This window comes from Colletotrichum fructicola (assembly GCF_000319635.2).
Source record: "Colletotrichum fructicola Nara gc5 chromosome Unknown KSG_Nara_v1_contig04, whole genome shotgun sequence".
Lineage (NCBI taxonomy): Eukaryota > Fungi > Ascomycota > Sordariomycetes > Glomerellales > Glomerellaceae > Colletotrichum > Colletotrichum fructicola.
The window spans coordinates 3,867,311-3,892,571 of record NW_027094054.1 but is presented as its reverse complement, the minus strand read 5'-3'; the positions used below and the strand labels follow the sequence as shown (position 1 = coordinate 3,892,571).

Genomic DNA, 25,261 nt, shown 5'->3' with positions numbered 1-25,261 from the left:
GCAGAAGGCAGGAACCTCTTCCCCAATCAACCCGCATCAAAAATGTAGTGAAAACGTCAAGATAAACGTAGAATCGAATTTTGCCAATAGAGAAAAGTACAAAAACTTACCTCAGCATCCATCTGGCCCCTTCGCGTAACAGCTCTCGTTAAGTTAACAACGCTCAGAACTGCACAGGGTCGCTTCAGCCGAGGCGCGAACCCAAGGGTCTGCGGTTGGTGTTCACTCCCATCAGTTAAGACGGCTAATAACCTACCACTCGCCCAAGTTTCACTTTCGACAATCCATTCCGGGGAAGTTATAGATAGGGAGTCGGCCCAGAGCTCCCCCCCCCCCGAGCTCAACCAGGCGACGCCCCTACGGCAGCTTTGGCATTCACCTTACCATCCACCCTCTCACATTACTGGCTTTCAGTGTTTTTCTGCCTGAGGACGAAAGAAAAAAGCCGTACCACGACAGAGAAGTATGTGGCGGAGAGACTGACTGCCTTCCCCTTAGTATCTTCGAATACCCTAAATTCTATACCTCCTTTTCACAGCTCACCTCCAATAACATAGACTTCGTCGCTTCTGAAGCAGCTCAACACCCATGGCCCCATCATGCGATACTAAACTCCTGGATCTCGCCCATTTCGTTCTTTTGCTCCGCGCCTACTTTGTACGACACCCTCCATCGCAGCTTGATGGACTGCACTTTACGATTCTTATCACCAGCATGCCATACCTCCGCAGCTTGCGTCACGCCTCTGCTCTGTTTAGGTTCTAGTGCACGCCCGGTTTGGGGCTTAAGTTGCAGTTCGTATCCCTGTGGTATATCAGTGTGTGCGAGAAGTATGATCGTGACAGCTACTCACCCTTGTCGCCGCGAGTTGGAAGTGAAGCTCGGTCACTGGCTGCGCAGAGCTGTTGGAAAAGGCAAAGCTAAAGTTGAGGGAGTTGCCAGGCCCAACTCTTCCAGCCATCATCTCAATCTTTACAGTAGACTCGCTGATGGTGGCTCTGTGCTCCTTGGGAAGGCTAGGCTGGTCGGGAGGGAGTGCAGACGAGAAAGCCCATTCGTCGTCGTCATTTGCGGCCGGCGCAGCCGGCGCGGGTTGAGGTGCTGGAGCAGGGGTAGATGGTTTGGAGGGAAACGAAGGAGATCCAAGGGCAGCGAAGGGATCAGACGTGGCCGCGGCTTGCTGTGGCGGCTTGAAAGCAGACATTACAGGCGGCTGGGGCGTGCCAGACTGGGACGCGGTGGGGGACGTAAAAGAAGCAAACTGGGAGAAGGCTGGCGGCTGGGGTGTCGTTGAATTACTCATGGGTCCTTTTGCGGAATTAGCCTCCGTCATACTGGACAGCAATGCGGGCCCAGGGACATCTGGTTCTGTCAGTAAGAGCTCGTATCTTGTGAGTGGAAACTTACTGGAATTCGCCCCGAAGCCGAGTGTTAGAGCGCCTCCTTGACCATAACTCGCTGAGTCGCCCATAGACAACCCGAGGAGGTCGTTCTCGATACCAGTTGACTGCGACGTGGGCTGTGCGGAAGATGAGCCATTGGCAGCGTCCGCCTCTCCGTCAAAGTCGATCAAGGACAGCTCTTGCGTTGCGCTCTTGGAAGAGCCTGAAGTGGTGGGTAGTGGTGCGCCGCTGGCCACCTTCTTCGCCGCCTCCAAGTCGCCCTTCTTCATGAGCTTGTACCGCTCGACAGTCCGGTGTATACTGTCGTTGATCTCGAGGAGTTTTGCGACGGCTTCGTGATCATCCGACTCTTCTTCACACATCTTTTGAATCTTGGGCTGCGCACTCTGCAAAGCTGCAGCGAGCTCAGAGAACACGTCTCCATCCTGCATCGTGTCGCCCTGTTGGAAAGCTTCAAGTCTCTCCTCCAGCAGACGTGCCTTGGCCTGAATCTTCGCGACCTCCTGAGCAGCCTTAGCGCGGTAGTCAGTCTTGGAACGAGTATCGTAGCCAGCCATGATCTTCATTAGCCGGTTGGCCTCCTGCAAGTCCTCCGGGGTGCCTCTACGGATCAGCTCCTGCAGCTTGGCGGATTGCGCTTCGCGCTCCTCTTCCTCCATCTCTTCAGCTGATTTCAGGTTCTGCGTTGATCAGCATGCGATGCAATATCTCGCGCAGCAGGGAGACACTTACGTCGCTAGGATTCAACACCGCCGCGTCGTCCCGCCTGACTTCGGGAAAGGTGTAACCCTTGTAACTCAAAAGACGATGCATGTCCCGAATGAAACCCAAGTCTTCTTTGTACCTGCTTGTTTCGCATATCGTACTCCTCCACTCCTCGATGGCCTCCAGGATCTTCATCTGCACTCTCGTCGCCCGTATCGGCGGTCGCTCGGGGAACCTTCTGACCAGCTCATTGAGGAACTCCTTGGTGCTAATCTGCAAGTGAAAGGGATAGCCACAATTCTTAACACAGATGTCAAGCAAGTTGAGAGCCAGAAGGGCCACGTTGGGGTTGCGGTGGTTGATGTAGCTAACTATGGCGACGGCGGCCTCGCGCGGGGCGGAGCCCTTCTTGGAGTTGATCAGATCGGAAATCTCCAGGTTCAAGGCAAGGTTCGGCTCATAGTTCTCTGGGCTGCAAGCGGCCTGAATGAAGCGCTGCAGCTGCGACGGCGTCGGACTGCCCATCTCGCCCCAGCGGTCGCGGGCCGCAGCACGAGCTGATGCGGCCTCCATCGTGACGGTATTGGTATTCGGGTGCGGCCTTGAACGTGGTGGTAAGGGAGCTATCTTGGCGGGAGGGATTTCTCGTTTTCGTCGTCGTCCTCGTCAAAGGCTAGGGCGCGAAAGGCATTACAGACGGGTAGCCGTTGAAGTTCAAGAGCTGGCCGAGCAAACGCCTAGGAATTGGACAGATTGAATTAGGTCGGCGCAGGCATCCCTCTTGAGCCCTTGGGTAGGTATCTGTAGACTGTGGCCGAATGACGAGGGGCTAGTGTACCTTACGTACGGTGACAGCCGCCGCGGGAGGCCACTGGACTGGAGCCACCTCGACTCCAACGAGTGGCCTGTGCTTCATGGTGGACTTCCTTGCCTTATTTGGGGTTAGCTGCGTATAGTTGCATAAGAGCTCTTTATCGAATTTTTCGTCTTATCGCCCTTTTGGCCCCCCACTACCCCGCCAAACCGGGCATCTTTGGAAGGGCTTAGGTCTTTTAGAAAGCGTCCCTGCCACGACCTCACAACCCACGAGCACTCCAAACATGGTCCGGCACAAGAAAGACAACTTCAGCTCCCGCGGTCGCAAGAACCACCACTCGGGCCCTCCGCGCCCTCGACAGCCTCGGGCCGGCGACGATGATGAAGATGGCCATCCCTCCTCCCGTCCAACGTTTAAAGCCGCCTGCTGGGATCTCGGCCATTGCGATCCCAAACGATGCTCCGGAAAGAAGCTGATCCGTATGGGAATGATGCGCGACTTACATGTCGGCCAGAAACACAACGGCGTCATTATCACACCCAACGGCAAGCATACGGTCTCACCCGCAGATCGCGACCTCATGGAGCAGTACGGCGCTGCCGTTGTCGAGTGTAGTTGGGCGCGCATGCAAGAGATCCAGTGGGGCAAGGTTGGCGGAAAATGTGAGCGTCTGCTGCCGTATCTCGTTGCGGCTAACACCGTCAACTACGGCAAGCCGTGGCGGTTGAACTGCGTTGAGGCTCTCGCAGCGGCGTTCTACATCTGCGGTCATCCCGAGTGGGCGGAGCAGGTCCTTGCGCCGTTTTCGTATGGTGAAGCTTTCCTGGAGATCAATGGAAGCCTACTGAAGAAGTATGCTGCGAGCGAGGACGAGAAGGGTGTCAAGAAGGTGCAGGACGAGTGGATGGATCGGCTGGACAAGGAATATGCAGAGAGCAGGGAGGCGGGCGACGCCGATGACATGTGGAAGGGCGGAAACACAAATCGCAGAGTGATACCCGATTCCGATGACGAAGAAGAAGACGACGACGACGACGACGACGACGACGATGGAGATGAAAGTGGAGACGAATCAGGAGACGGTGACAGCGTTGACGGCATTTACCTCGGAAAGAAGCCTGAGAAGACGCAAGAAAGCGAGGAAGAAGAAAGAGATCCATATGCGATATCCGACGATAGCGACGAAGACGCGGCAATGGAAGAGATCCGTCGCAAGGTGCTGGCGTCAAAGACTTTCGCTAACCCCTCAGCGTCGGAAAAGAAGAAGCCTGAATCGATTCCTCGGCCGCAAACGCTGAAACCCGACTCAGACATCGAACCAGACTCGGACAATGGCGAAGATGATGATGACTTTGACAATATCATCAATGCAACACCAGTCACTGACAAAATTGGCTTGACCAAGCTCGAAAAGGAGCGCTCCCAGTCGAAAGTGACCAGCAAGTCATTCTCGTCCAACATAGTTTCCGCGCCCAAGCGGTGGTAATGAGGACCAACAAAATTCACCTTGAAGCATTGAGAATTGGTTACGTGGTGATTGGTGCAAGACCATTAATGACTAGTTTTCTACAGTGAGATAGTGTTGAGCTTTGTGGATGACAGTGTGTGTGCCCTCTACCGTTTCGTTTCTATGCAGTTCCTTTTGTCTTGTACAAGTGTTGAGTTTTCCAATATCTTACAAGCTTCGCTTCTCTTTCACTTCGTCGTAGCACTGTATTTGATCTCCTATCTGGAAATCAGTGAAACCATCGAAGGAGATGCCACATTCGGAACCCTTCCTGATCTCGGACATGTCCTTCTTTCCATGCTTGAGCGTTTCAACCTTGCCTGTAAATAATATTAGTAAATGGTTTGCCTGGTTTTCTGCGGACAACATACCGTCAAAGATCTTCTCTCCCTTGCGGATGATGCGTACGCTGTTCGACCGCGTGATCATTCCATTTCTGACCCTGCATCCAGCAATGTTCTTGAACACACGTCCCTTTACGTTGATGGGGAAGACTTGGAGAATATCAGCCTCTCCAGTCACCTTCTGGGTGATCTTGGGTGCCAAGCGTTCTGACATGACCTGCTTGACATCATCCGCTAGGTGATAGATAACTGAATGGTCAATCAGCTTGACCCCCTTCTCCTCAGCCATTGCCTTGATGTGGCCCGGAATAGTGCTGTTGAAATTGACAACAGTGCTGTTTGATGCCGCTGCATGCTCAATATCGGTTTCAGATACTTGGCCGGCCGCAGACCAAAGAATGCGAGCTTTGACTTCATTGTTTCCAATCTCGTTGATGGTCGCGCACACAGCTTCAACGGAGCCAACAACGTCGCCTCTAATCGCAAAGTTGATGACCTGGGTTGTCGAGCCTTCTGCATCTTCTTCACCTACCTCACCAGCCGCCTGTGCCTCTGCGGCGGCCTTTGCCTCACGTTCGCGTTGCTCTTGCTCTGCCAGCTGTTTCGATGATGCCTCTCTCTCACGCATTTCTTCACGGTAGCTGATGGCCGTTCTCGCTCGGTCTTCGGTAGGGGCCTGAAGAACCTCGTCTCCAGCAGCGGGCAGCTGCTCTCTCCAACCAAGAACCTCGACAGGTGTGCCTGGGGGTGCTTCACTCAGCTCCTGGCCCGCTTCGTTTCGCAGCATACGGATTCTGGCCCACGTAGTCCCCGCGACGATGTGGTCGCCTGGGCGCAGCGTACCACGCTTGACAAGAATGTTGGCAGACTTTCCGTGGGGTTTGACACTGGCTTCGAGAACCCAGGCCTCCGCCATGCCGTCTTGTTCGGCACGCATGTCCTGAATTTCCGCGAGCGCGCCAATGTTCTCCTCGAGCTCGTCCATGCCTTTGCCCGTCTTTCCGCTTACACATACTACTTGAACATCGCCACCAAAGTCTTCAATCTCAACACCATGACGAGAAAGGTCCGCCTTGACTTGGTCAGGACGGGCATCTTCCTTGTCAATCTTGTTGATAGCCACGATGATTGGCACCTTTGCTGCCCTGGCATGCTTTAAAGCTTCCAGGGTCTGCGGCTTGACACTATCGTCAGCAGCAACAACCAAGACCACGATATCAGTGACATTTGCACCACGTTGGCGCATGGTCAAGAACGCAGCATGACCGGGCGTATCAAGGAATGTGATGAGCTTGCCAGAGGACATCTTCACCATGAAAGCTCCGATGTGTTGGGTAATGCCGCCATGCTCCTGAGCTGCGACGGACGACTTTCTGAGGTAGTCGAGCAGCGTCGTCTTGCCGTGGTCAACGTGCCCCATAATGGTGACAACAGGGGGCCGCGGCGGCAGCGTCGACATATCCTCTGGTGGTGGACGAGGTCTCAGGTCTCTGTCTCCTCCAGTGTCGACTGTCGCCTCGAATCCGAATTCCATAGCCACAAGAGAAGCAGTCTCTCCTGTCATGATACTCTCCTCAGTGATGTCCTCGAAGCCCATTTCCGTCAAAGCTCTCAGGAAGTACTTGGGTTTCATCTTGAGCGCCGATCCCAGATTACCGATGCTGATGAATTCGGGCAAAAAGATGGTTTGTGATGCGGCGGCAGCCTCCGCCTCCGCCTTTCTCCGGGCCTTTTCCTCGGCCTTTTGCCGGCGGCGTTCAGCAATCTCCCTGGCGGTCGTCTCGTCCCATTCCTCGTTCTGATCCTCCCACCTTTTTTGTGCATACGACTTTTTCCCACGGGACGAGTTGAAAGCATCTCCACGACGTGCACCAGACTTATCACGCTTTCTAGCATCACGTTCGATCTCATAGGACTCATCGAGGCGATTCTCGCGATTTTCGGCCACGTCTACTGCAACATATTCCTCGACAACTCCGTCCGGCTCGGTTTCCAGAGAGCGCCGAGCGGGTGGCTTCGGCCTGCTCTCCATGTGTTCCTGAAACTTGGCGAAGAATGTGTCTTTGGTGATTGGGTTCGTGGCAGGCGAAGTTTTCTTCGGGGCCTCGTCATTCCATCCACTCGTAGGTGGCGGAGGAGTTGGCGAGGACTCCTCCACACTAGGAGGAGGGTTGACTCTCCTGGCAAGCAAACCCCATTCCGCAGGCTTGTCTGAAGCTTCGTCCTCGACCTTTGCCTGGCTTTGTTGTGGCCTTTCTGGCAATGGCCTACCGAGCCCCTTGCTGGCGGCATGGCGGTGATGCGGTACCGGTGTGCTGTGTGATTTTTTGTCGGCTCCAAATGAATTCCTGCCAAGTTCTTTGTGCCTCCAGTCGGCTAACTGAGAGCCATTTGCATCGCCGCGCTTCCTGTCTGGTTGGTCTATTGAACGATGCAGGGGTCCAGGTTTCCTTTCGCTGCCGAGGCCTAAACCCCGACCACCTAGTCCGCCTGAACCACCAAGGCCGGAGGGTGGCCTTTCCGAGAAGCCTTTGGACGGTACGCGAGCCTTGTTCAGACCCGTACCCAAACCGCTTCGGGTTCCCTCTCGAGGTGACGAGCTTTCCCCGAAGCTCGCTGCAGTCTTCAGAGGTTGAGGTGGCGGGGTCAGTGGTGGCGTCGGTTGCGACTTCTTTATTCTCAGTTTCGCAGCGCGTTCGTGGGGCAGTAGCCCGTCGTCGGCCGACTCGTTATTCGTCTGTTGGGCATCAGGGTTCGAAGTGGCCGAGCCATTCGTGTTGGCCGGCGGCGAACCGCCTCCGAATGATGGTTTCCCCCAACCGGAACTGACTGTCGGACCGGAAGGTCGCGGAATGCCACTACTGCTTCCCCAGCCTCCAGGAAATCCACCAGCATTCGGCGTTGGCTTCGGTGTGTCTGAATAGCTACGGCGACCTATGTCACGCTGTGTCGCCAGGGCGGGGTGACGACAGAAGGCGCAGACGTACGCACTGCTCCGATCCTATACGATTTGTGTTAGCCTCGAAAGAACGGCAATTTAGCAGGCTGACAATGGGTTGCGACGTACTTTCCATATCCTACACCTGAGCATGATCTACTCTGGGGCGCAACATGAAGGCTGCTAGTCTGATGGAATCAGCGAAAGCTGTGAGCTGCCAACCCGGAATATTTGTCGAGCTACAAAGTTGCAGAATTGAAGTGTTTTGATTGGTCGCCAGGATCCACCATGTACAAGCACTGGCCGGGTGTGCAGGGACGTGCCTACGCTCATCCCTATGCCCCTGAGAAAATGGACAGCTCTCAAGCACCCCCAAATACGTAGAACTCACGAGCTCGACTTGCCATATCAGTGTCGCGACTGTCATAATGGCGCCAAAGATTAAGGTCGTGAAGACCAAGTCAAAGCCTCCGGGCTCACTGGGTGCGCCGCCCGCGCCTTTTAAGAAACCGGCAGAGGTTCTAAAGCCTTTTTATGAGTCGCTTTCCCGCAAACACGTCTACATCACCCACATCGACACCAAACCCAAGGATTTCAAGAAGAAGATATTTCTTGTGCCCGTCGGCATGAACATCGTTGTCGCTGCGCTGTTCGTCTTGCGCATGTACTACATCCTCCCCTATTACTTCAAGTTCATCCAGTCTGCCGCCGGCTACCCCAATGAGACGACCTTCTCGCCTTCCGACTCAACTTGGGCCGCGCTTGCTTGGGAAATCGGCAAGCGCGGCTTCTCTTTCACTCTGGACCTCATGCTCTTCATCTTCGTCTGGCCGTGGCCAATCGAGTTCGTCTTTGGTCAGACGTATGGAAACCCAGTTCAATGGCGATGGAACGTTGGCTTCCGCGACAAGGAGATTTACGTCCGACGCAGCCGGGAGTGGGACCAACAACTGGGCGACATTTTCAAGGAAAAGGAGAAGAACCAAGCACTTCAATCAATCGTGCGGCAGGCCACCTCGCCCCTCCTCCTGCAGGAAAAGACGGGCTATCTTACCATGACGGGACAGTGGGATCTCGACTGGAACAGCATGGTCCTCGTTCACAACCTCGTCGACAAGAAGCAGGTCGCGTTGGACGCCTTCAAGAGTCTGGTGCTGGTGTGGCACGAAGACTACGACTGGATGGTTCTTGAGCAGGCGGGCGAAAATGTCAAGGAAGATGACAGGCGACGGCAGGTATTTGCGTTCAGGGATGCTCTCTCGGCCATTGGCAAGGAAGATCTCTTCTTCCGTTGGATCGAGATTGTGCAGTTTGAGTCATCGCAGCCTGGTGGGTTCGGGCCTGAGAAGCAGACCGAGGTGGCTAAAAAAATTCGAGACCTGTTCCAGGAGCAGGGCGTTGATTTCGACAAGTTGTGGCACGAAAGCGTTGGAACCGAAGGATTGGCTGGCATTTGAAAACATGGCCAACCGTGTATTTGTACCTACATTTGGCGCATGGCGGCAAATCATAAACCGGTAATGAGAGCACATGTGGTATTCAGCTGGCACGGAAAGTTCAAAAAGCATACGTGGAGCCTGTATCTTGTTAAATTGTGGCTCAAACACGAACATTCGACGCATGGTATGTTGCGAACGAGAAGGACGATGGTATACGAATGACAGTGCCCTGAACTTTTGGCAGAGTTCATTTGCTGGACTTCTTGCCCTTCTTAGCGGCCGGGCCCAGAGCAGCCTCTCTCTTCTTGGCCTCCTTCTTCTCAATCTCGGCCCTCTTAGCAGCCTCCTGAGCCTCGCGCTCCTCCTTCTCGGCCTGTAACAACCTGTAGTTAGACAACTGCAATACGAAATGGCCGGTTCAAGGGCCAAACATACCTCTCTACGGGCAGCGTCTGCCGCTCTCTGCTCGCGAATGAGCCTCAGTCTCGCCATGTCAGCCTTGGCCTCATCCGTCTTGCCGGCCTCATGGAGCTTGCGGTATCTCTCCTTGGCCAGGGCAGCCTCCATGCTCTCGCGCTCCTTGCGGTTGTTTGCCACAGCGAGTTTCTTGACGCCCTCAGTAGCCTCCTCGACCTCCTTGGGGGGCGCCTTGGTCTGGTTGCGGGCGGCCTTGGAGTGATTCGGGTTGGCGGGCATGTCGTCGTCGCTCTCCTCCTCGGAGTCGGAAGGGGGCAAGTCGCCGACCTCGACGGCTTGGCCCTTCTTCTTGGCTATGGCAGCCTCCTTGCGGGCCTTGGCTGCGGCCTTGCGGTCGGCGCGAGACTGTTCGGCCTGGGGCTTGGCATCATCAGAGTCGGACTCCTCCTCGGATTCCTCCTCAGAGTCATCCTCGTCACTTCCGCTGTCGTCCTTCTTCGTATCGGCGCTCCACATGCTGATTTCGTTGCCATCAGCGTCGAGGGGGCGCAGGTCGCGGGAGAAGTGCTTGCCACCTGAATGACAAGACGGTTAGCGTGTGGATGAGGCCGCGGCGGGAACGACGTTTTGTCACAAACCTCCTCGAGTGAACTTCCTGAACTTGCCGCCACGGCCACGAGAGCTGGAACCTGGTTGTCCGCCGGCCATCTTGACTGATTTTGGGTGGCTGTTGTGGTGTTGGGGAAGTTGCAGATGGGTTTGGCGGGGTTGACGTGCGATGTTTGTCAGAGACGGCTGGCGCAAGATTTGGCGGGGTAATTTATGTGCAGAGCGGTGGCAGACTTTAGGGTGTGCAAGTAAGTCAATGGAGATGGGTGCAGCAAGGTTCTTCACCGAGATGGGCAACTTCAATGGGCGAGTGAAGACTTGGGATTCGGAGTCGGAGAACGGATTGAAGTTATAGGCTCTTCCTGCGTACACTAGCTAATTGTCTTGTAGAGGGAGTCACAGGCTAAGGCACGGCACATGGCCGGAGAGGGAATCATCATCAGGTTGCAGTAGTATCTTCTTACAGACCATTGACAGCCAGCGGACGGATACGATGCTGGGCTGCAAAATGATTCCCTGAGCTGCGCTAGCTGCACATAATTAGCGGGGCACGCAAACATAAACACCTTCGTCTTTATTGGCTGCCCATAGTGTTTTGGGGCTTGTCAAGGGACCCTCAGTGTCCTGGCCACGATTTTCACCGCCAGGATATTTGCCCCGCGCTTGGAGGGGGGAACGGCTCCAACAAGGCATTACCTGCGCTTGTGGATATAGCAAGAGAATCTAGCATACGAGCCACACGCGACCGCTACCTTGCGTGCTTGCATGAGGTATCTCAAAATGAGGCAAGAGTTGCAACGGATCTAACCCAAGCAGAGAGTTGCAGAGAACAACACTGAATGAGGCCAATGTTGGTGGGTCGGTTGCTAGCTTGTATCAAGCTAGGTAATCCTTAATCATGGATTGGACCGCATGGGTGGCTTTGACGGGGACAGAGAGAGGCCAAATTCAAGTGATATAGTATGCGTATTGATGACTCGGTAGTGGGTGGAAAATCATGTGGCTTTAGCGGAGATAGCTGCAAGCCATAACAGAAGCCACCATTGTCAGTGAGACCGCTTATTCTCCCTGTGCTAGAGCTCGATATTGTCACCCATTATTATTATTGTCATCTTCCTTGTTGTATTTATTGTCATCCCTGCTACTATCGTCCTGCACAGGAAAGATAGCCGCCCAGATGCAGGGAAAGGCGGTTGCTTTTCAATGTGTCCTGACTTGATGGAGTAAGGTAGTGAGACAGGTACCGACCCGACGGGCATGGCTCATTCCCGTCCACGTCGTGGCACGGCTCCGGCAAAACAGCAGGGCCGGGCCCACAGTAAAAAAAACCAATATCATGGCTCAGAATTCGCGCTGTCTTTCAACATTTCTCTTCTTTTCTCTTCACCTAATCATAAAACAATCCTCCTTATTCACTCTGGCTTTCACGTTATCAATGAATGCGCTTGGAGGGGAAATAGGAGGAGAGATGGATGAACTTTCGCCCACTTACCCTCTGACCCGTGGCAGCTTCTGCTGTGTTGGTGATTGGAGAAATTTTAGTGGCGATACATGCTCTCTGCGCCGCCTCTGGCTGAATGCCGCGTGTTTACCACCGCCCTCTTCCTAGTAATCTACTACTACAAAGCCTTGCGTGACGCCTACACTGGCGCCCCGGTTGTCGACGATGCTGTCAAAATTTGCACGCCGTTGCGTCAACCCGCTGTTCCTCCAGGTGACTGGGCCAAGGTGCAGAATTTTTGCCGCACAGTGCAAGCGCACAGTGCCTTTCGGGATCTAGAGATGTCCGACTCGCAACTTTCATCTCATCTCAAACGTGGGATCTCTGGCGCTCGTATGAACGAAGTCCACTACGTGACTATACCATGTACTTGCTCGAACCCGCATCCTCGCAAGAAGACCAGCACGATGTTTGACCAAACAACGGGACAGGTCTTCAAGGAAGTGACGGCTCCGCGCCCTCCGGACGCCTACCAAAATGGTCGTGACTGGTCCAGGCGAACTGGTCGTCCACCTCGCAAGGGACGCAGCGGACAGGGCAGAAAGGGTCCCAGGGCGTTGGCCGATATGGCTATGCATTTGGTCGCAGAAAACATTGGCGACGTGACGGAGCAGCATCTTGCCCGCGATGATCTGCCAAAGAGGTACCTGTGGAGGATATGGCGCCTGCTGGAAAACAGGTTCGTTCTGCCTCTGCGCATGCGGCAGTGATACCTAACTATATCTAACACTGATCTTCAGGGGCGTATGCTTCCAGGCATGGAAGATTTTCTCCAAGTCCCTTCTGGCCGAAGACGATGAAAAGACGTTGGCTCTCTATCGCTACCGCCAGCACATTTGTCAACCAACTGAGAACCTGCGTCACTACCTCAGACCGCTCGAGTCTACCGCGTTTGACTTCGTCTCCCATCTGGTCATTGCGGGCAACTGCTCCTTTGCCGAAAATGAGGTGTTACTTCTCGCGAATATGAAAAACCTTGGCATTCTCGAGATCATTCAGCCAGCCGATGAACTTCGCATGGTGTTCCCAAACGTCGACGACCGGCTCATCAGGGGCTGGACTGAGATGAATGACCCCTTTCCACTCCTGAGGATCTTGAGGCTCTGGAGTGATGAGTCGACGACTACGCAGTCGCTCAAATACGTGTCCAAATTTCCATCGCTCGTCCTCTACGACGTCAATGCCGCGAGGAGTGACTGGGCCGGAGCCGCTGAAGCTGCCGTTGAAGAAGGCTGGCAAATGGAAGAGCCTGAGCATGGCCCGAATGATACCCTCCTGTGGTATCTGTTGCTTTTCGACTCCGTTGAGAAGAGCAAACCACGACAGCTGCAAGGCCTAGCTCGCAACATAAACGAAGGGCTAATGAACTTTTGTCTATCCAGCAGCCAGCCCATCAAATTGATTCATGCGCAAGAGGCTCCGGCGTTTCTCGATCACTTGGGAGACTCTGCGAAGAGCAACCTGTCCATGTACGTCGACGTGCCAGGCTATGAAGCACAAACTTGTAAGGGATTTCCATTCGAAACCTGGGCTTTTTGGTTGTATTCCTTTATTGGCCAGTTGATCAAGGACAGCGACTTGAAGCGAGTTGGCCTGTCGTCGGACATGAGCGTCGTTTCTGAGAAGCTGGTTCTCCCCTCCAAGCCCCTGGCTTGCTTACAATTGGGCCACCTTGGCGGCAGGCCAGGTATTACACCCGCCGTGTCATACGTGCGAAGAGGATTATTCTCCACGAGGAGATACACGTTCTTCAGGAATTCGGCGTCTAGCAAGAACCAGGATTCTGTGCGGAATGCGACAGAACTCATGAAGCCCTCGGTACAACTTGGTAACGTCGAGACAGGGTTGAACCCGAACCGCAAGAAAAGAAGGCGTCTGGACGACATTTTACAGTCCTTTTTAGGTTCTTGAGAGGAGTGGCAAACATGGCATCTTGGTGCTGTGAGGAGCATCCAAAACATTGTACGGGCCAAGGCCTACCTTATATGATACCGTGGCGTTATCGGTCGCTGGCCTGAAACAGTTAAGAAATCACAGCAGACGTGTGTCTCGAGAAATATTTTCATTCATAAAATTCATGGCTTCATTTTGATCCCCAAAGTTGACGCCGCATTCTAGATGATGACAATAATGAACCCCCCCAGCAGGTATATCCATCCTTGCGCTCAGTATCCAAAATCTTCTGTACAGGCCCTTACAACATGGGCTTCAGATCCTCAGCGACGGTAAATGGCGCCTCGGTCTTGCTCTTGATTTCCTCCACCGTCACACCGTCCGCGATCTCAATCAGGGTCAGGCCGTGAGCGAAGTCGACGTCGAAGACACCCTGTCACCCGCGTGTTAGCTACGTTGCAAAATCTTGAACAGCGCATTGTCGACTTACCAGTTCAGTGATGATTCTTGACACGCAAGCACGGCCGGTCAGAGGGAAAGCGCACTGCTTAACAATCTTGGGGTTGCCCTTCTTGTCCGTGTGCTCCATGGTGACAACGACCTTGGTGGCGCTGGGGTTGCTGACAAGATCCATGGCACCGCCGAAACCCTTGACCTTACCAGGCAACATCCAGTTCGCAAGGTCACCGGTGGAGCTGACCTGCATGGCACCCAGGATAGTAAGGTTGATGCGGCCACTGCGGATCATGCCGAAGCTCTCCTCGCTGCCAAAGACGGCGGCACCGGGCTTGAGCGTGACCGTCTCCTTGCCCGCGTTGATGAGGTCGGCATCTTCCTCGCCCTTCTTGGGATAGGGTCCCAGACCCAAAATGCCGTTCTCGGACTGGAGCTGGACCTCAACCTCGGGGCCAACGAAGCCCGGGGCGAGCATCGGCATGCCGATGCCGAGGTTGGCGTACATGCCGTTCTTGAACTCCTTGGCGGCACGTCTGACAATGAGCTCACGCTTGGCGGCAGTGTCGCCGCTGCCGAGCGCCTTCTTGGCATCGGGGTCGTTCTCATCCTTGGCGAAGGTGTACTTCTCAATGTTCTTCTCGGTGGTGCTCTGGATGACTCGCTTGACATAGATACCGGGCAGGTGGACGGCCTCAGGGGAGATCTCACCAGGCTCAACAATGTGCTCAGCCTCGACAATGGTCATCTTGGCGTTGCGGCCCATGGCGCCGTTAAAGTTGTTGGCGGCGAGACGGAATTGGCAGTTGCCGAGCTTGTCAGCCTTGTAGGCCTTGACAAAAGCGTAGTCACCGGCAATGCTCTCCTCGAGGAGGTAGGACTTTCCGTTGAAGACCTTGACGTCCTTGGGGTAGGAAAATTGGTCGGGGGAGCCATCGGCCTTGTTCCTGAGAGGGAGTTCACCGGTCTGAACGACAGTGCCGAAGGCGGCGGGGGTGTAGAAGGCGGGAATGCCCTTGCCGCCAGCAGCGCAGCGCTCGGCGAGGGTGCCCTGAGGGGTGAGCTCGAGCTCGACCTCACCGGTAAGGTACATCTTCTCAAAGGTCTTGTTCTCGCCAATGTAGCTGGCAACCATCTTCTTGATCTGCTTGGTCTTGAGCAGCTGGCCAAGGCCGGAAGTGTCGGTGCCGGCATTGTTGGAGACTGCAGTAAGGCCGGTGATCTCGGGCTTCTTGAGAACCTCGTTGATCAAGGTATCGGGAACACCACAGAGGCCGAAACCGCCGCACAGAAGCGTGGAGTTTGACTTCATGTCCTTGAGAGCCTCGGTGGCCGAGGGGTAGACTTTGTTGATCTCTGCCCTACGTGCCGTCCCAGAGAATGCGCGGGCGAGGACGGCAGTCGGCTGTTCATGGCAGGAGAGTCAGTCTGAGCCGGGGCTCATTGCAAGGCCTCCAATGGATCCAGGTCTACGTACGTTGGAGCCATGGCGGGCATAGGCTCTCAATGAGCGCGCATACAGAGCTGCTGAAGGCATCGTGATTGTGCTTTGGCCACGAGTGGGACTACGGGGAACAGGACGAGGGGCAGCGTTGGAGACGGATAGGCCGTGGATGTTTTACCTCAATGTAAGAGGGTAGCGGAGAAGCATCAACAGAACCAGCGGAGAGGCCAGAGAGGAATTGGAGTGAAGAAGGGGACAGTTTCTCTTCAAGAGAAGCTGCGCGAGGGGTCCCGGATCAATTTATTGCAGCTACGTGCTCCTAGCATCCAAGGCCGTGGGTTGCCGTCGCTGCGGAAATCGCAGTGTCTAGTGTCGGGGGGTGTATGCTGCTCCGCCCCTTCGGGATTGGGCTCGGCAAGAGGATGCGGACGATGGATTGACTGGTGGGCTTGGACCTGGAAGCTGGTCGCACAGCTCTCGGCATCCCTACCTCGGGGTGTCTTTCAGCGGTTAACCCCCCTCAGGTTCCGCGACTCGGAAAGTGGCGGGGCTAAACGTTTTGGCGCCTGGGCCTGGGGTTGCTGCAGTGGTGCATCGTCGTCGTTGACGCCAATGGAACTGGGGAAAGGGCCCCTGACACCTGAAGGAACTTCCCCCATCCACACCCCGCAAAGGCAATTGTATTGTGCCTCAGTGCGGCGGCCCGCAACCTCGATCCCGACCTCTGAAAAACGGACAGAGTTATGGCAGACGTCCATACCCACTAATGGCACTGTATGTGCATGCTGCCATCCGCCCGTTTGTACAGTACCTAAGCAACGAGTAGCGTTTCAATTCATACGGTACGGTCCGGTTCGGCTGGCGGCGCCGTTTGCCGAAGACTCTGCCGAAGACCTGACTGAGCAGTATGCGAGTCCGCTCCGGTTACTTCCTTTGCAACTATTATGCTTTTTGTGATCAATAAACATGCGCTTGGTTGTTGGTTATGTCAATGCGATACCGGCGATCGACCCTAGACACATGCATTTAGGAGACGGGAAGCTTGGTCGTCCCTTGCGTGCGTCAATCCAGGCACACACGTCCCTCTGTGCCTTGGATACCTTACATAAACTTAGGTAGTTTCCGGTGCGTATTCCGGCTCCGGCACTCGAGCTACTGCCGTAGTACCTTATCTGGTTGCCATCCGATGTTTCTGGGTTTTTTTTTCCGAAGCATTCCGCTGGGGCATTCGAACAAAACTCAGTTGCCTTGACAGAACACATGCAAATCGTTCAGATTTGTAGACTTTGCTAGGCACACCCGGCCAGTCTTACGCATAAGTTCGGGCTCGCAGTGTACTCAACTGCCAAAAGAAAACGGCATCGCGTCAAGCCTTTTGTGTTCTTTGTAGATGAGGCCGATTTGGCTGCAGGTCACAGTCTGGGGCAACTACCCGTAAAAGACACCAGTGGGGCTGCTGCAGTAGGTCTAGGTGTCTTATCGGGCGATCGGTCAGGGATAAATTTTCTCCCACCTCTTATCGGAGCCCCACGCTTCAAAAAATTTCCAGCATCGCGGTCGTGCATGCGCAAGCAGGCTGAGGTTGTCGTGCTCCTGTGAGTCTGCAAGCCTACCTATGCGCTTGTCAGCCTCCAATTCAGCAGCCCCTTGCACAGAACATTGCTGGGTCCCCCAAACAGTTGTTCAAGATGGAGCAGAGCCCCAAAAGACGCAAGGTTTCCCACCAGGGCAACACGAGGAGTACAGTCAACATTGCGACGGCGAGCCCGTTTGTCCTGCAGACCGACGAACTTTTGAAGGAGGTAAAGGTCGACTACACGAAGGCGCTGAGCGGCGCGGATAGCCTGCTCCATAAAATCAAGAACCTCATCGATGAAATTGAGTCTCACGGCCCCATCTCCGTTAGTTTATCTCCCATCTTCCCGTTGCGACTTAACATGTTGATGTTTCTTAGATCGCCGAAGCCACCCGCAAGTTTCAAAAGACCCATCGAATCAAGATTCCCTACCCCGAGCCGAAACCGAGCGATGATGCGCCTTACACCCTTTCGTACGAGAAGCCCTCGGCCTACAACGTCGTCGGTAGCTATGTCTCGAGAACCATGGTCAAGGCGCAGGCAAACAAGGGCGTGGACATGATCGTGCAGATGCCAGCGTCGCTTTTCCAAGAAAGAGATTACCAGAGCATGCGCTACTTCTACAGGAGAGCATACTACATTGCCAACATTGCGGCAAGTCTGCGCAAGGAGCTGGGAGACTCCGCTGATCTGGAATTCGAGTACTTGAACGGAAACACGCTACTGCCAGTCCTGACCATTCGACCGAACGACGGCACGACTAGCGAGGAAGACAAGGCGTCAAAGGCAGACTTCGTCATCCGAATCATCCCTTGTGCCCCTGGAGGTATCTTTCCTAAGACAAAGTTACATCCCGCAGCCAACAGCAACCGTATTGGACAACCCGAGAACTCCAAAGAGGCGACACCTTTTTACAGCTCTACTGTCAAGGCCGAGGATACCTTCGTCACCTATCTTCGCGTTCTCACGCGTGCCAAGACCGATTGCGCAGCTTTTACAGATGCTTGCATACTTGGGAGGATTTGGCTTCAACAGAGAGGCTTGGGGAGCTCGCTTGCTGCCGGCGGCTTTGGTCATTTTGAGTGGGCGGTCATGATGGCACTTCTTCTCCAAACAGGCGGTCGCAACGGCCAACCCGCACTATCTTCGGCGTTGAGCAGCACCGAGCTTTTCAAGGCCACGGTGCAGTTTCTCGCCTCCACCGAGTTCTCAAAGAAGCCTTTTGTTTTCGGTACTTACAAGCAGGGGACCGACATTATTCGCGAGAATGGCCCTGTCATGTTCGATCCCGAGCGTGAGGTAAACATTCTGTATAAGATGAGTCCTTGGTCAGCGAGCCTGCTTCATTTCCACGCCTGCACGACCATGGATGTGCTCAATGACCCCCTAGCCAACCAATTCGAGCCGATATTTATCACCAAAGCCGACGTGCCATTGCAGCTTTTCGACGCCATCTTCGAGATTCGCAACGTTGACAGCCATTCGAAGAGCAATAGCCCCGATCGACGTGGAGCTGTTTGGGATCTTAGTTTCAAGGCGTACACGGTTCTCAAGAAGGCCCTGAAGGACAGATCGCAGTTAATTCACTTCCAGACAAAGGATACTGCATCGTGGCCCATCGCAGGCAAAGAGCCCCGCAACGTTGCTAACATCCAGGTTGGCGTCATTTTTGATTCGGCTAACATGGGCCGGTTGATGGAGTACGGTCCCTCCGCTGAGCTCGAAAAGGAGGCGGCCAAGTTCCGGAAGTTCTGGGGCGACAAGGCCGAGCTGCGACGTTTCCAGGATGGCAGCATTCTTGAGTGCGTACCGTGGAACAACAAGACCGCGGCCGGCATCTGCGAGGAAATCGTTCGATACGCTCTTCAACGCCATTTGAGCCTCGGTCCTGGTGACCTTCGATTCCATGATGCCGAACCCCCCTCATCTCTAGGCTTCACCCCTCTCGATAGGGATGCCTTCGAGGCGGCGAGGAAGGCCTTCCGAGCCCTGGAGTCAGACATTCGCGGCTTGGAAGACTTACCCCTCTCCATTAGGCAGTTGTCGCCTATTGTACCAGAACTTCGATCTTCCTCTGTCACCGCGCCCTTTGCCGCCTCCCAAAAGACCCCTCCATCAATGGATGTCAACTTGTATTTTGAGGTTTCGAGCAAGTGGCCGGAGAACTTGGTCGCAATCCAGGAAACCAAGATCGAGTTTCTGCTTGACATCGACCGAAGATTGAAGGCTGTCAATGACAACATCACAACTAGCCTGGGCCGCGACAACGCAGCTCGTGAGATCGACAACCTGGCGTATCTTGACATCATTTACGACACCGGTGCTGCGTTCCGATTGCGCATCTTTGCCGAGCCGGAGGAGACATTCCTTGACAGGCAAGCCAAGAACAAGACGCTCGACCCGCAGACGAGAGCGGACGCCGAGGAAGCCCTCTTTGACATCAACTGGCGGTATAAGCACCTCCCGCTGCACACGCAGACGATCACAACTTACTGCACCCGCTTCACCACGCTGTCAACAACAATTCGTCTGGTCAAGCATTGGTTCAACGCCCACAAGCTTGCCAGCCACGTCAGTGAAGAGCTCATTGAGCTCCTTGTCTTGCGCGTGTTCCTCCAGCCACACCCCTGGAAGACCCCGTCTAGCGCTATGTCAGGCTTCCTACGCACTATCCTCTTCCTCTCGAGATGGGACTGGCGCGATGAGCCCCTCATTGTTGACTCCTCAGACGACATGTCCGCAGAAGATAGATCCGTCGTCCAAAAACACCTGGAGGCTTGGCGTGCTCGCGATCCCAATATGAACCACGCTGTCCTTTTCGTCGCCACCCCGCACGACCATTCAGGGCTGGCTTACACCCGCCACGGGCCCTCCAAACTCCTCGCAACCCGCATGACTCGTCTCGCCAAGGCCGCCAGCAAGCTCATCAGAGAGCAAGGCATCGCCCTCGACATCGCTCAACTCTTCCAGCCCTCGCTCAGCGACTATGACGTGCTTATCCATCTATCGACCTCAGCCTTGAAGCGCGTGGTCCGCGATGCCGCCGCCGAGGCCGGCATTCGCCACTCTCTCTTCAAGAATCTGGACGCGCGTACGGGCAAGGTGCCCCTGCCCTTGAGTAGGTCACCGGCGGCGGTCCTGCTCAACGAGTTGCAGATGGCGTACGAGGATACTCTCATCTTCTTCCACGGCGCTCCCGAAGACTCAGTCATTGGTGCCATCTGGCAACCCAAGCTGCGGAGACAAAACTTCCGCGTAGGTCTGCCGTACAACTTCCGTCAAGTGGATAGTGAAGAAGACGACGTGGTTGAAGTCAACAAACCCGCTGTCTTGCTCGAAATTGCAAGGATCGGGGGCGACTTGGTAAAAAGAATTGAGGATATGTCATAGGTACAGGGAAATACATTTGTACATGTTTCATATGTTGGCATAGCGAGCCGGGAAATGGTAGATAAAAGTCAGCGATCGAAGGATCACACCAAGTATTAAAATGCTCAGTCAATTGTTTCCGAGCCGATGCCTTTAAAAGAAAATGTCTTTGGTCATGCTGATTATAGTCCTATTCAACCTGATTTCCCTTGATGAAACGCCATGCCATGATATAAAATGCCTATGCACACCAAGACGCTCGTATGCACACAAACATCCCCACCCCTTCGTGAGTCCAATAAAACCCGCACAACCCCCGAGTTCATTCAAGTCATCTACTGCAGGAGCTTCTGGTCCCGGCTGCTGTCTGCGACCTGCTGGGTAGAGAAGGCGCAGAACTTGTCCTTAATGGCGACCACCTCGTACGTTCCTTCTTGGCTTGCACGGATGATCTTGCTGCTCTCGTACGAAACGTCGTGTCGGGTCTCAAGCACCACGCTCTTCTGGCCCTTCTTGGCGTTGGAGCTTCGAGTGTACGTAAACTCGTACGGCGGCGTGCCCCAGAACTCGAAAAGGATCTCGACCTCGTTGCCTTCATGGATATCCACGCGAGTCTGTCTGCCCCTGCTGATTTTGACGGCGGGGAGTGGGTGAATCTTCTTAGTAATGTCAACAGAGGCACGACACTCTGATGCCTTGTCAGAGATGGAGGTGATGGTGAAGTCGCCAGGAGATTCGGCGATACGGCGGAAGTTGGTTGTGCCCGATTTGGCCTTGCGTTGGTGCCCCTGGAAATCATACCAGATCTCGAAGGGAGGCGTGCCGGAGAGCGTGTAAGCGATACGTTCGCCGACGCAGTAGTCCTCTCGGCTCTCCAGGGGATAGATTGCGGGCGCGTCATAAAGGTGGACTTGCACGGTCGGCGCTCCGATCTCATACTTCTTCTGGCAGCCACGAGCATCTCTAACCTCGCGAATGCGGACATGTTGGATTCCGAGGCGCAAGTGCTGTCTGGGTATGTGAATGCCGTAAGAGTTAGACTGGATGGACGGGATTCTGTACGTCTCAGGGACAGTGCCGCTGTGATGCTTAATCTCAATTTCCACGTAAAAAGGAGCGACACCATTTAGCGTAATGGGGATGGTGTCCTCGCTCTCTTGCTCCGTATTGCAATACTTGAACGACTGGCCAGGCTTCACGAAGGAGGCGGACGGCTTGGCGTTAACCCGCTGGTTGAGGGTGAGAGGGCTGAAGTTTCTGTCGCTGTTATAGAGATTATCTGCTAACGCGGAGAACTTGTACGCATATTCTCCAGGCTTCGAGGTATCCATGCCAATGGATGCCTTATTGAGAGCGGTATCGAATTCCTTCCGGATGCTGGATCCAGAATTCTTACCAGAACCAGTTCCCGGGAAGGGCTTGTGGAAAAGATCGTATTCGACACGGAAAGGGGCCGAACCTATCAAATTATCAGTCCGGAGCTCTGTGGAATGAGATGAACATCTTACCCTTGAGGCTGACCTCGAACGAATCGATATCACCTTCACACACATCACGCTTCACAAATGCAGCTGCATCCGAAGTTATGGTATCAGTCTGGACTAGCTTGATCTCAGGGCGAAGATACCAGTCAACCTTGAACTGGGATGCCTGGGGGTCGACAATGCCAGGACAGCTGTCGGCGACATCAATGATTTCGTAGGTGCCGCGGGACTTGACAGTAAGGATCTCATTGGCGTTCCTAGCCGTCTTCTTGAGAATAACATCACCGGCTTCAACGTTGCGGTACGATACAGTCCAAGGGCCGTCGCCCTGAAGACGAAGTGGCAGATCAACCTTGGTGTTCTCGACCGCCATAATGTTTCGCTTGTTTTCAACCAGGCCGAATGCTGCTCTGGGCCGTTGCCGTCGGACAGAGACCTTAAGCTCGTCCTTGAGGAACGTCCGGCAGCCAGATTTATCCTGGACGCTATTGAGAGCAAGAGTGTATTCGCCACCCTTGGCTAGGGGTTTGGTCTTGATTCTGTAGTTGTTGTCCTGGATATCGGTGACGCGCTCGGATTTGCGCTTGCCATCGTGAACAACTTCCCACTCCAAAGAGAAGGGAGCGTCTCCCAGGAGCAAGATATCGACCTCGACCTGCTCCTCAAGACAGGCGCTGATAGCTCCCGTAGAATGTTGAATGATTGCGGAAGCGGCAGGCTTCACATCCGTCTCCAGCACCATGTTGGGTCCGCTCAAGGGTTGCCCTTTGTAGATGGCATCGTCAATCTGCTTGAAGATGTACTTGTGATGGCCTGCAGCCGTCGGCCTCAGCTCGATTTGCTGTCTGAGTCCGCTGACATCGACACGCTCCCTCCTGACGTTGCCATTCTGATCAACAACGTCGTACCGGACTTGGAAGGGCGGGGTCCCGATAAGATCCAAGTCCACACGAAGTCCAACGGAGTTGCCGGCGCATTTGTCGGGGATCTCCTCCGCTCGCAAGGATAGCTGGGGCTCGAGAGGGTTGAGCAACAGACATGAGGAGGGCTCTTGGATCTCCCCCTCGCACGATCCGCTAACCACTGACTTGAGCGTGTAGAGACCAGGCTCCAAGACTGATGGCTTGTCATGGGAATTCTTGGCGGCGTAGGAACCGATGGAAACCTTGCTTCCATGATCTCCACTGTTCGTCAGAGAATCGACTGGCGAAAACTCCCAGGTCAAAGTGTGGGAAGTGTCCGGGGACGACTTTTCCGGTATCGAGAAGTTGATTGGCAGCTTGGCCCGATGGTCCTTTGCTACTTTGATGGGATTCCGCAAGTCGCATCCTCGCAGACTAGCCTTGGGGCGCTGCTTGACCAAGAAGTTGCGCACGAGGTGCTTAGGCCGGGGACGCACGTCAGCCTCCTCGGGATTCTGAACATATTTCTGGACATTGCCAAAACCATCCTGAACCTCATCCACGGCATACTGCCAATCTCCTGCGGAATCCAGAGTTTCGTTGAGTCGCACAGCCACGGATTGAGGCTTCACCCAAGAAGTATCATCGTCGTTCCCGCGGGTCAGCTGTGAAGAGGGCGAACCGAGTAAGGGCGACATGTAGTCGTCCGGCTGCAGGCTCTGAAAGTGAAAGCTGCGGTCGTTACCGTTGATCCTGCGACTGTACTGAATCTTCAACGGCGGTGTTCCGGTGACGTCAATGAAAAGATCCGACAAGTCCCTGATACATCGGCCTGCATCGTCGGGAGTGCGGAATGCAGCTTTCGGGCAGGGGACAACGTAGGTATCCTTCGTAGCGCGCTGAACCTCAAGCTTGTACTCGTCCAGTACCTTGCCAAGACGGTAGACACCCGTTTTCTTAACCGAGTACTCGATGGCAACAGCGACAGGGTTGGAATCCACCGTCTGATCCTTGATCTGCTTCGCAATCTTCTTGACCTCCCGGCTAGACAACCTTATCGTTTCCTCCTGATTGGTGTCAAGGTCGATGCGAATGAGCTCCATTTCGGCGGGAATGGTCGAATTAAATTGGATGGGCAGCTTGACGGTGTCGCGATCCTCACCGACGCAGAAAGGAATTTGCTCAAAGTTGAGTACGGCTGACCCTTCTGGGAGGATATTGATGATCTGCCTTCCCATGATCAACGAATGGTTGTGCAAGATGCTCGAGACCTTGACGGTGTGTTCGGATACGGCCACTTCCCGATCGTAGAAAACCTTCATGAAGCCAACGAGCCATGGCTGCAGTGGAATCTGCACCTCAAGTTAGTTAACCAAGTTTTTTCTTTGCTCAAGGCCCAAGGCGGGGGCTTGGCATCGGCAGACGCACGGGAACGTTGAACATCAACATGAAGTTGAAGAAGGCATGGAAGAGGAAAATAGCCATGACAACAGGTTGCGAAAGCTCCAGCCATGGTATCCTCATTTCAGGCAGGCCGAAGAGAAATCCGAAGTCGATGAAGACCCATTTCAAAAACAGCCAGGCCGAAGTGTCGTTATCCTCGACCAGCTTGATCCAGTCGTAGAACCTCCATGCCAATAGGCCAATGTATATCGCACAAGCGTAGGTGCGTTGTTGTGGTGCATCGAGGATTGTCAGGGGAATGACGGGTTCCGATGGAGGGGCGCCTCTCGAGGCATTCTCGGGAGCCAAGGGGAGGGATGACGATGTCCGCGTGGACTTTTGCGAGGATATCGATGAGTTTGGATCGGGAACTTGACGTCGGGATCTGCCTGGGGCCGCGGTCGCTGGTGTTTGTGGGAAACCACCAGTCCGCTGTCTCGGTGTTGCGCTCATCGCATGCCGCAATTAGGAACGCTTCATACGATCGTTGGATGTGGCCGAAGTTGCCGGAGAATAAAGGAAGCCTTGCAACTAGATCAGGAAGGTCGAAGGAGTATGGAAAGGGCTTGCCCGGCGATGCAAGTTGCTCTTGGCGTCGTGAAGCTGGAGAATCTGGTTGCTGAACGCAGAGCTTCAAAATTTCCTGAGAATGCTCGTCACGTCCAAACGCGCCCAGCAACAACACCCACTTGCGATGACGCGGGATGTTCTGATTGGCTTACAGTGCGTCTTAAGGGCCAAATAGCGGATACTAACAGGGCGACAGCTGTTTACAGGTTTTTGGCTGTGTGTTTGCCTGTGCGAGCACCCGTAGGTACCTGTGGACGGGGAAACAGACAGTGGAGTGTGCCAACCAGCTTTATTCAGCCCCCAAAAAGCTGGGGGGTCAGCTGCGTTATGGAAAGCGCTGGGTTGACGTCGTCCCTTCCCATTCAATCCCCGCCATCATGCTTCGGAGCTTCTCTTGACAGACCGCCCATGCTAGATTGAACACAGCACGAATTCTGAACCCCGTTT

General features: G+C 54.5%; 9 protein-coding genes across 9 annotated transcripts; 4 read left to right on the top strand and 5 right to left on the bottom strand.

Annotated features, from left to right (window-relative positions):
- Positions 1-400: 400 nt before the first annotated feature.
- On the bottom strand, positions 401-2,681 carry CGGC5_v007867 (putative ADP-ribosylation factor-binding protein; the record flags this gene model as incomplete). Its single annotated transcript, XM_066151923.1, has 6 exons — positions 401-483; positions 544-607; positions 655-804; positions 854-1,362; positions 1,408-2,083; positions 2,136-2,681. 6 exons carry the CDS (start codon positions 2,679-2,681, stop codon positions 401-403), a joined length of 2,028 nt encoding a protein of 675 aa, XP_066008750.1.
- Positions 2,682-3,208: 527 nt separating this feature from the next.
- TSR3 (Ribosome biogenesis protein TSR3) lies at positions 3,209-4,411 on the top strand (the record flags this gene model as incomplete). Its single annotated transcript, XM_032020902.1, has 1 exon — positions 3,209-4,411. One exon carries the CDS (start codon positions 3,209-3,211, stop codon positions 4,409-4,411), a length of 1,203 nt encoding a protein of 400 aa, XP_031882006.1.
- Positions 4,412-4,600: 189 nt separating this feature from the next.
- Positions 4,601-7,867, bottom strand: CGGC5_v007865 (Translation initiation factor IF-2; the record flags this gene model as incomplete). The annotated part of the gene is made up of 3 exons (XM_032020901.1): positions 4,601-4,752; positions 4,804-7,777; positions 7,844-7,867. 3 exons carry the CDS (start codon positions 7,865-7,867, stop codon positions 4,601-4,603), a joined length of 3,150 nt encoding a protein of 1,049 aa, XP_031881932.1.
- Positions 7,868-8,142: 275 nt separating this feature from the next.
- Positions 8,143-9,171, top strand: CGGC5_v007864 (uncharacterized protein; the record flags this gene model as incomplete). Its single annotated transcript, XM_032020900.1, has 1 exon — positions 8,143-9,171. One exon carries the CDS (start codon positions 8,143-8,145, stop codon positions 9,169-9,171), a length of 1,029 nt encoding a protein of 342 aa, XP_031881933.1.
- Positions 9,172-9,400: 229 nt separating this feature from the next.
- PDAP1 (28 kDa heat- and acid-stable phosphoprotein) lies at positions 9,401-10,278 on the bottom strand (the record flags this gene model as incomplete). The annotated part of the gene is made up of 3 exons (XM_032020899.1): positions 9,401-9,526; positions 9,589-10,145; positions 10,209-10,278. The coding sequence occupies 3 exons, from the start codon at positions 10,276-10,278 to the stop codon at positions 9,401-9,403; spliced, it is 753 nt and encodes a 250-aa protein (XP_031881931.1).
- Positions 10,279-12,087: 1,809 nt separating this feature from the next.
- On the top strand, positions 12,088-13,591 carry CGGC5_v007862 (uncharacterized protein; the record flags this gene model as incomplete). Its single annotated transcript, XM_032020898.1, has 2 exons — positions 12,088-12,359; positions 12,421-13,591. 2 exons carry the CDS (start codon positions 12,088-12,090, stop codon positions 13,589-13,591), a joined length of 1,443 nt encoding a protein of 480 aa, XP_031882004.1.
- A 283-nt stretch (positions 13,592-13,874) lies between these two features.
- On the bottom strand, positions 13,875-15,563 carry CGGC5_v007861 (Succinyl-CoA:3-ketoacid coenzyme A transferase 1; the record flags this gene model as incomplete). The annotated part of the gene is made up of 3 exons (XM_032020896.1): positions 13,875-14,006; positions 14,064-15,431; positions 15,504-15,563. 3 exons carry the CDS (start codon positions 15,561-15,563, stop codon positions 13,875-13,877), a joined length of 1,560 nt encoding a protein of 519 aa, XP_031882039.1.
- A 1,595-nt stretch (positions 15,564-17,158) lies between these two features.
- utp22 (U3 small nucleolar RNA-associated protein 22) lies at positions 17,159-20,436 on the top strand (the record flags this gene model as incomplete). Its single annotated transcript, XM_032020895.1, has 2 exons — positions 17,159-17,371; positions 17,425-20,436. 2 exons carry the CDS (start codon positions 17,159-17,161, stop codon positions 20,434-20,436), a joined length of 3,225 nt encoding a protein of 1,074 aa, XP_031882038.1.
- A 314-nt stretch (positions 20,437-20,750) lies between these two features.
- POM152 (Nucleoporin POM152) lies at positions 20,751-24,697 on the bottom strand (the record flags this gene model as incomplete). The annotated part of the gene is made up of 3 exons (XM_032020894.1): positions 20,751-21,874; positions 21,924-24,153; positions 24,230-24,697. The coding sequence occupies 3 exons, from the start codon at positions 24,695-24,697 to the stop codon at positions 20,751-20,753; spliced, it is 3,822 nt and encodes a 1,273-aa protein (XP_031881992.1).
- Positions 24,698-25,261: the final 564 nt, after the last annotated feature.